The following is a 9,147-nucleotide window of genomic DNA, read 5'->3' as shown; positions in this document are numbered from 1 at the left end:
CATGATGCTACAGAAAAACAGTAACTTTTTTGAGTTAAAATAGATTTCATTAGATGACAGGTCAGAACGGCACATAAAATATCTCACTCTATATTCTCCCAAAAAAAAAAATCTCACTCTATGAAAACTCAATACTATGCACTTATACAGTGAAGCTCCAATATTCCCAGAGCTTACATGACTATGTAAAGTCATTTCACATGCACGAAATAAAATGTTTGAATCCTCCTTCGCCAATGCCGCAATTGTGGTACTCCAGAAGATTTATTTACTTAGTGGAAAAATAACCCTATAGTATGCAAGCTAGTACCACCTATGTCAAACATAAGTGTAGTTAGTTAGATCAATCATCCCGGAACTATAGTCCATCAGTTTTGGACACCCAACGCACACCAAATATCCTAAAGGTTTTAGGCACCATTCTGTTTTGGCCACTCAAAAAAGATTTGGGCACCCCAACTGAGATGGACACCCCTTCTTCTTTTTTTTTTTTTTTTTTGATCTGGAAAATTCATTAAAGAAAGGCAAAAGCCACAAAGTACAATAAAGGAAGAACAAGAAGAAATTACAGTAAGAATAAACTAAAACCACAACAAAAGCCTTCCAACAAAATAGCACCAATACCACCCAATTTTGAAGTAGCTTCCCATGCTCCATCTGTATTGATCTTGATAAAAGGTTCCTGAGGAGAATTCCAATGAGTTTGGGTTGTGGCTAATGGGGACACATTGACTGAGTTATCATCAACCACAATTGCATTTGACCACTCTAAGGAATAAAAGCTGGCATTTGCAATGACTGTATCAGGATTAGTAATACCCTCCTTATAAGTGGCAGAGCATCTCATCTTCCAAATTTCAAAGACAAGGAACCCCAACTGAGAAAGAAAAAGCTTCGTGTTCTCCACACGTTTTGATCATTCTTCAAAAGTCATTAGAAGCCAAGAGTCAAAGGTGGAAACCTGCTCACTCTTAGGCCCCGTTTGGTTGACCGGAATGTTATAGTGGGAAAAAGAATTGTACTAATTTTCCATTCAAGGATGGAATAGAATTGATTTAGCATTTTCATTTGTGGTGTTTGGAAGGATTCAAGACTTGGGATTAGAAAATGATTTGAGAGAACTGATCTGTTAATGATTTTCCAATAATGCCCAATCGAATTAAATATGGAAGATTAAAGATGAATGAGTGGAGATAAGAATTATTAATTGACCAGATTTTATGAAGGGCTAAACAAGTAAATTTTCAATTCCATGGAGTGAAGGAATTGAAATACCACACCCTAGATGATATTTCTATTCCGCCTCTTTTATGGAATTGAACTCCAGTCAACTCATTTATTTTACTTTCCTTTCTAGACTTATGACTTAACCAAACACAACAATTTAATGGAATGAGAAACTATTTCACATTCCAGATTTGATTTCCTGGCTAACAAACGGGGCCTCGGGGTGATAACCAATTCCACTACCAAACCATGCTCTTTGGGTCCAAGGACAGAGGAGAAGGCTGTGTTCAACAGTTTCCGGAAAAATGCCACACAACTTACAAGTAGGAGAAGGTAACAATTTCCTTTTGAACAAGTTCCAGAAACAGGGTAAAGCATTAGAGACTGCTTTCCATAAAAAATTGAAATTTTTGGCACCAAACCAGATTTCCAGATGAGTGGACACCCCTTCACCTGTACCAACAATCATTGCATGCCAACCTCATAGCCACACATTACACGGAGCACAGAGCCTCCCATTGCCACATTCGCAGAACAGATTGCAAAGCATCTTGTGTTGACCTCATAAATCGGCGCGCTCTGCTCTGGACAACGAGCCTCTGCCATGGTCAATTTTTTTGCGTCACCGTCCAACCCGAACTGGTCGCCACCCTCATCCAGCTATAACTGATTAGCATATGCAATTCTGCAAATCATGCATCGCTTTACAATCTCTAAGGGCTTTAAGGCGCCCTCTGCTTAGTCAAACCCAAGCCGAAACCTCCTCTAATTACCAACTCGAGTGGCCGGTGATTGCAAAACCACCCTCTGGTTCGAATTCACTTTGGTGAGGCGCAGTGGAGGGGAAACCCGAGTATATCTGCTCTGTGAAGGAGAACTCCTATTGATAACTCACCGAACAAAGTCGACGTTGGATTGCTGTGAGAAGATAGCAAGAGGTAGAGAGGAATGATCTGCTTGGTCTTAGCGTTGTACACCATTGAAAGAGCCCAAGCCATAACGGCTAGGGTTTTCTAGGAGTCGGAATCCCTTACGTGATCATAGGGAAACCCAAAAAATTGACTACTAACTGCATGCACATTAACTTGATATCAACCTACGCCAAGTCAAAATCAACTTTGATGGTTCGGTTGCTGTGGAAACAAACGGCCTATGGCTTTGTTATTCATGATGCACATGGTTCTCCGCTCTTGGCTGGTGCTAGAAGTGTTGGTTATACCATTAGCCCAAATACTGAAGGTCAAGCTTAAAAAGAATCCAAGTTGAAGATGAGTCCAAGCTTATTATTGGTTGATGGAAACCACAATCATTTTTCACAGCTCAAAACTATTATTTGAGACATCAAAAGGTTTTCATTAAATTTTGGAATATTTCTTTAAATCACGTGCTCTGTGAGGTGAATTTCACTGCGTGAGAGATGGTCAAACTTGATATAATATTATGCTTTCAATTTTTAATTTTGATCGCTTTTCGAATGGACTTTGAGTTGTAAACTTGTAATTAAATAAACTTTTACTTTTTGAATATATGCTTAAATTTTTTTCAACGAAAAAAGAAAAAAGGAAAGGGAGTTTCTATTTATACATCCAAAATTAGTATTTAGACCTATTTTTTTTTCAAGAGATAGTTGACTTTGTCAACTCATGTCAAATTACCAATAAAGACACAAAAAAGAAAGAATTTTTTAAAAAAGGTCTTTTCCCTTTTAGAGGTATGAAATCAACAAATGGTCATCCTCATGCCATTTTTTCCCTTTTGTTTTTGTTATGGTCTTCATCCTTACCAAGTAGCGGAGAAATCAACAGACCAGTTCCTTACTTTGTAGTTCCTCGAGTCAATTTCGGATATGCAATATTCTCTAACCAAAACACCAACAGACCACTTTCTCTTAAAATCATACTCATCCATTGGAGCGTATTGTTCCCATCGAGCAAATATATGAAACGAGGGAATCTTAGGAAGTTGAAGAAATGAACTGCTCTTAGCCTCTAAAGATGCATATGCCTACAAAATACAACAATAAGAAAAAGGAGGGGGGAGGGAGAGAGAGAGCTATCAACTGAAAGCTTGCTTCTTCTCTTTTTGGCTTAGTTGTATCAAGAGTAAAATAATATTGTGAAATGTTCAAAAATTGATGGAGGTCTAACTACCGATTTTGGAGGTATATGAATAGAACACTAAAAAAAAGTTTTTATTGATATTATTGGATGATGGGTATTATGGGAAAATTAGGGAGGTGTAGATAACATATTGATTATACTTGTTGGAGGTCTATTAAGTGGGGAAGTCTAAATATCAATTTTGGAGGTATGAATAGAAACTCCCAGAAAGAAATTGTTGTTATACAAAAGAAAAAGAAAAAAGAATAACAACTCGTATACTGGGAAAAACGCAGCGTTTTGGTTGAAACCCGCCAGGCAAAACGGTGTAGTCCTACTGCACTCGTTGGCTTTCCATTTTCATCCCTCAAACTCTGAGCGCGCAATCCAGAGCGACCAAGTGAGCAGGTAAGCCTCACTTTCTCTTCTCTCTCGCTTCTCTGCGTTTCAAAACACGTCGTATGGGAGATTGTTGTACATGGTTCATGAGTTAATTGTAATGTTTATGAATCCCTACAAGTTTTAGAGTGAAAAATTATCAATTTTGATTCTAGGGTGACAGAAAATATTGACCTTTCATCCGCCAAAACACAATTGCTTCTTGGGTTTTACATTCTAGGGTTAGGTTGGCTAAGAACTGCCATGGATTTTTGGTTTTTATGGGGGTAAAGAACTGAAATTTAGTTGAACAGACCCAATTGAATTTTTTGGATTAATAATTAGGAACTCTAAAATTGTTGCTGCCACTTTTGCTCTGTTTCTTTCAGTGATTTCCCAAGTCAGTAGATTTCTTTAGTCACTTAATGTGTGTTGGAGTGTGTATATGGATAGATATTATGTATGTTTGTGTATCTCATACTGGTTTGCACAATTTTGACCTAGGATGGCGGCTGTTTTGCAGTCCGTGGCAACATGTTCAGGTATCCCACGACTCTCTTTTTCCTTCTCTTGCTTGCATCAAAGTTTTTTCATGTCGTGATGGTCATTTGATTCTCGTCTTCCCCATTACAGGTTTGATTCATCATCCAGGTAGTGCTAAACTACCATTTGGGAATAAGGGGACCAAGATTACTAATCACAGTGCCGTTTCAGTAACATGTAGAAGGGTAATTGTCTCTTCCTTTTGGAGTTTGAAGGTTTGTACCAGTTGTCTTGCAAATGCGTACCTATTCATGAGGCTTGTTACTGCAGACTCGTAGAGCAGGGATTCAATGTTTGGCTGTACATCGGGTTGGCACCACATATGCTGCGTCTGTGGGAAAGGATCATCAGCAGTTGAGTATTGATGATGGAGTACCTCAGGAGCCCTTCCTTCTGAGTCTTTTCAAAGAAATAGTGTGGTAATTCTCAATTCCTAAAAATAAGAGGCCTTTCACAAATTGACACCCCCAGTTGGTGGACTTGCATAAGAACTACAGCTCATTGTATCATGCAAAAGTTGCAATTATCATTACTTAGTTGATTGGTCTGTTTCTACTTTTTCTAGGTCTTTGAGATCATTATTCATTTTTCTGCTTGAGCAGCCAAGTCAGCTGAAGTACATTGAATGGCCAGGTTTCCGTAGTACGGTATGTTTAAAATCTTGCAAAATTTAGTTGTGAATATGAAAATATTTAGTCAACCTGTGGATTCTTAGTTAGCAACATTTGATTCAGTCAGGAGTAACTACAATTTGGGATGTTTAAAATCTGAGGTTCCTCTATTGATTTATGCAGCTGAAGACTGCGATTCTCACTCTTGTTCTTGTGGCATTGCTCATTGTAGCACTTTCATCAACTGACTCTGCCCTCAGCTATTTGTTGGCTTTGATTCTCAGGAGTAAACCATAATAAAATATTATTACGAGAGGTATGAACAAGATCATCTGTCGGAGATGTAACTTTTTCATGCCTTTGTTACTTTCATGCAACATTAGAAATAGCTGCCTCCTTTGAAGTGTTAGTTATCTGTTATTTAAACAACAGCCTAGTCAAATGATGCAGAGTACCTTTCCGCATATTCTGCACATATCAAATTTGTTCTTGGTTCTTTTACTTTGTGAATGTGGTTGGATGAGGAAGTAGAGGTGGGATTTGGGATCAAGGTGAGATTTACTTTCTCATCTGCTAGAGTGCTTCATATGGAAAATGAAGATTGGATTTGGCAATTTCTTGTGGGATTTGCAAAATGGAATTTGAGATATTATTTTTAACTTCCATCTAGACAGGTGTTATTTGAACATTCCATTTGATTGTGATCTACTCCAACCTGAGACTAGGGTTGTCTTTTGGGTAAATACCCATAGCCACAATAGTAAAGATAAATGCTGATAGAGCCTAGGATGCCTCTACTCTTAAAGCAGGTGTTGCTGTAATCATAAGGAATTAGCATGGTTCACTTCTGCTCCGTTGCAGACTTGCAGTATCTATCGCTGCTATAGTTGTCCAGTCGGATATGAAGGTGCAGCAGGACAGAACCTTTCAGAAGCATCGAAACTCAAGCTCATGCACATTCATGTGGAAAGTGACAGCTTGGATGTAATTAATTTACTGAATATGAGTATTGAGAGTTCCACCATATTTCTTGATCCTGGATCTCAAGAGAAGCTTGCTGTGCAGCAGCAGTGGCCAAACTAGTCAAAGAGAGGTTGTGCACTGTCTATTGGACCAATGGGCTTCCAACCTCCTTACAGTTGGTCACTTGGTCGATTCTCGCAGGCCCCTCAAAATTGTTTGCCTGCTTTCTTGTGTCATGGTTTTGCAGTTTAAGCCAGTTGACAGTGTTGTATAATTTGGAGTAGTCGTTTTTTTTCTTTCCCCCAGATGTTTTCCTGGTTGCAACGGGCCAGAGACAGTGTCATGGTTTTGCAGTTTAAGCCAGTTGACAGTGTCGTATAATTTGTAGTCGTCTTCTTTTTTTCCCAGATGGTTTCCTGGTTGCAACGGGCCAGAGACATTGGTCAAGGACTCGAGACGTCGTAACGGTCCCTAGATCCCCTACTTGTACCAAAGTTGGGACTGTAGAGATTAATGTCATTTTCCTGGATGTTTCTTTTGATGGATATATGGCTGCAAGGAAAATGATGAAAGTGAAAACCAGCGAGAAGAATAAAGAAAACACACCACAATTGCTTTCGAGGTTCAGCAAACTTTGCATTCATCCTCATGTGATTCCTCGAGAGAATCACAAGCACTATGAATAACTGTACAATAACTTTTTGAATTCCCTTGCAAGCTAATCCCCCAAACCCTTACGTCTATATCATCCTTTGGATGTCTGCCTTCTGTGTATTTCTACCGCTTTTTGTGCTTGATTTTTACTCTGTATACGATCTGTGACTTCATGAAATTAAACATTTAAACTAGCGGTGTGTTTGGTGACTTCATGAAATTACTTTACAGGTGTGTTTTGGTTACAAAATCAGCCATTTATTACAGCGTGAAATAGGAAAGTAAGTCTTCTTTATCCAATCTGATTTTGTCTTGAATCATGATATATAATCTCATTTAGACGTATTAACAAGCCGAAACATAAAGCAACTATGCTTGGAGACCCATATTTGGGAGCCAAGACCTTGAAGCTGGGTGGCGACATGTTTCAACAGACCCAAATCGGGACGCCAAGAATCCAAATTCTAAGAACTTAATTGGTATTTGATGGTCAGTGGAATTAGCATTAATGGGAATGAGAATGAGAACACATGAACTTTAAATTGGTTGGAATTTGTTATGGGTGCGGCTATTGCCACCCTACCATTTTCTTAGTTCACCCTACAAACATTTGAATGATTGAAAGACTATTACCCAAGTGCCAAATGACTAATAAGTACACTAATTTTCTAAAATCCAAATATGTAATTAATTAAATACAAAGACTACGTAATTTCTCATTGGACAACATTAATCTTTATCTTTTCCACCCAAATTTGAATTTTTTTTTGTCTTTTTATTGCCTCCTCATCGTTAATTCGTTATTCGATTCACAAAACCATTACCTTTAACTTCATCAAAATCTTTGCAATATTCTTTATGAACACCGAAAGTACAAATTTAAAACACGAAGAAGAAAAAAAATCAATCTCTTATTCATTGATCATAGTTGTAAATTTACTAATTTTTTACATATATTGAAATAGAGAACATTGAAATTGAAAGAAAAAATTAAAAAAATGGGAGTAAATCAGATTATGATTTTATTAGGAAACTTTAATAAATTTTAATTTTTTTATGAGTATAAATTAAATGAGAGATTTTCATTAAAAATATTTATTTTTTAATTGGATATATTATCTAAGGATATTCTTGAAAAGAGAAATGGGCTAAATAAGTAAATTTAATAATTAAAATTAAAATGTAGGGTGTAATGAGCAAGTAGGGTGAACAAATAAAATTGTAGGTTGGCAATAGCCGCTCCCTTTGTTATTTCTTGATAGAGATGCCTACGAAGGCAAGGGCATATCCATGTAAAGAGTTCGTTGGGCAAATTTAGGCCAAAAATCCCCCAAGTATACTTAATACCTTAAATACCTAATTTTTATGCACTTAAATTTAGCAGACCCCATTTCTGAATCTTGGATTCACCACTGTATGGAGGTGCTAGACTTTGTAACATCTTAGTTAACTTGTTTTCTTGTTTGGCCTCTGGCCCTGTCTAATGAATAAAAGAAGAGAAAATTTTAGAACGGGATCAATCCAATGGAGTAGTCCAAGGAAATGGGAATATATGCAGCTTCTATACATTCTTGTTGTCTAGCTTGGCCATTTCACACAGAAACGAATATTAGAAAACAAAATAAGTACATACTTCCTATAATAACTCCTGAAAATTGCAACCAAATCTTAGATAACAATGTAGAAATTTGAAATGTCGCGGCCAACCTATGTTTTACTATTTTCTTTGTTAGGGCATTCAGGCTTCTATTGTTTGGGTCTCTGTTGTTAGCTCTTCTGAGGAGTACTTATGGGCCTCTTTATAAATGTCTTTTATTAACGAAAGTTCTTGTTTGACCAAAAAAATAATATATTTCAATTGCAGGGCAATAACTTAGCATCTAGCAACAAGTAGAGTTTATGATAGCTCATGTATGATCTTTACATGATTATCGACTTCTTTGTTATCCCTCTTATTAATCGCTTAAAGAGTTTTTTTTTTTTTTTTAGGTGAGAAAAATTGCTAAAAGAGGTTGAAATCAAGAAAAAGACAACTTACGATCTGGTCAAATTGCCTCTCTTATGATGTTGCATTTTTGGCTTGCAGTTCAAGAGCATAACCATTTGATGATTAGAATAAAAGCAGAGAGCAGTATTGATGCACTAGCCAGATCAAAAAAAGAAGTAATAATGCACTAGACCAGTTGTGCCTCCCATAGAAACTTGTTTTCTTTCTTTGCCAATCCGTGCGTTGCATGTGTATACAAATGGTCAAATATTCAAAAAAGGATCAAGGAAAAAAGAGAAACAAAAATATACTACACGTAGGGATGATAGGGACTGCAGACCTGTTTAACAAGCCGTTTGGTTTCTCAACTCTTAACTTTTGATCTGTCTGTCTCCACTTTCAGTTCCTACTATTTTTGCTTTATTACTACGCTTCCGGAGTTGAAAAAATGTAGGAAACTTCGTTTTTTCTTTGCTTTTTTTTTTTTTTTTTGCAATAATAAAAAGTTGCAATAAGGTGCTCATCTAGTCACCTCATCGGGATCAGGGTCCCAATTAAGAAACAAATAATATTGGCAAAGAAACTTTTTACAGCTGCGGACGTGCATTCTCCAGATTAATTGGACATGCAGACATTATGCAAAGGCTTTATGTTTTGTGGAAAGCACTACACACCCTCGCATAGA

General features: G+C 37.1%; 1 protein-coding gene across 1 annotated transcript; it reads left to right on the top strand.

The window, feature by feature from the left end:
- Window positions 1-3,613: 3,613 nt before the first annotated feature.
- LOC112172876 lies at window positions 3,614-6,669 on the top strand. The gene is made up of 6 exons (XM_024310372.2): window positions 3,614-3,734; window positions 4,209-4,246; window positions 4,338-4,432; window positions 4,518-4,666; window positions 4,813-4,894; window positions 5,042-6,669. The coding sequence occupies exons 2-6, from the start codon at window positions 4,210-4,212 to the stop codon at window positions 5,153-5,155; spliced, it is 477 nt and encodes a 158-aa protein (XP_024166140.1). The 5' UTR covers window positions 3,614-3,734; window position 4,209; the 3' UTR covers window positions 5,156-6,669.
- The last annotated feature ends 2,478 nt before the right edge of the window (window positions 6,670-9,147 follow it).

This window comes from Rosa chinensis, chromosome 6, assembly GCF_002994745.2.
Source record: "Rosa chinensis cultivar Old Blush chromosome 6, RchiOBHm-V2, whole genome shotgun sequence".
Lineage (NCBI taxonomy): Eukaryota > Viridiplantae > Streptophyta > Magnoliopsida > Rosales > Rosaceae > Rosa > Rosa chinensis.
The sequence above is the reverse complement of the archived record's forward strand: the minus strand, read 5'-3'. Positions and strand labels throughout refer to the sequence as shown.

Bases quoted from the DNA above. Each gene is read 5' to 3' on its own strand.
- LOC112172876 (XM_024310372.2), top strand. From the start codon at position 4,210: ATGGCGGCTGTTTTGCAGTCCGTGGCAACATGTTCAG. The intron at 4,247-4,337 runs GTATCCCACGAC...TCCCCATTACAG, and splicing joins GTCCGTGGCAACATGTTCAG to GTTTGATTCATCATCCAGGT. The intron at 4,895-5,041 runs GTATGTTTAAAA...TGATTTATGCAG, and splicing joins GGCCAGGTTTCCGTAGTACG to CTGAAGACTGCGATTCTCAC.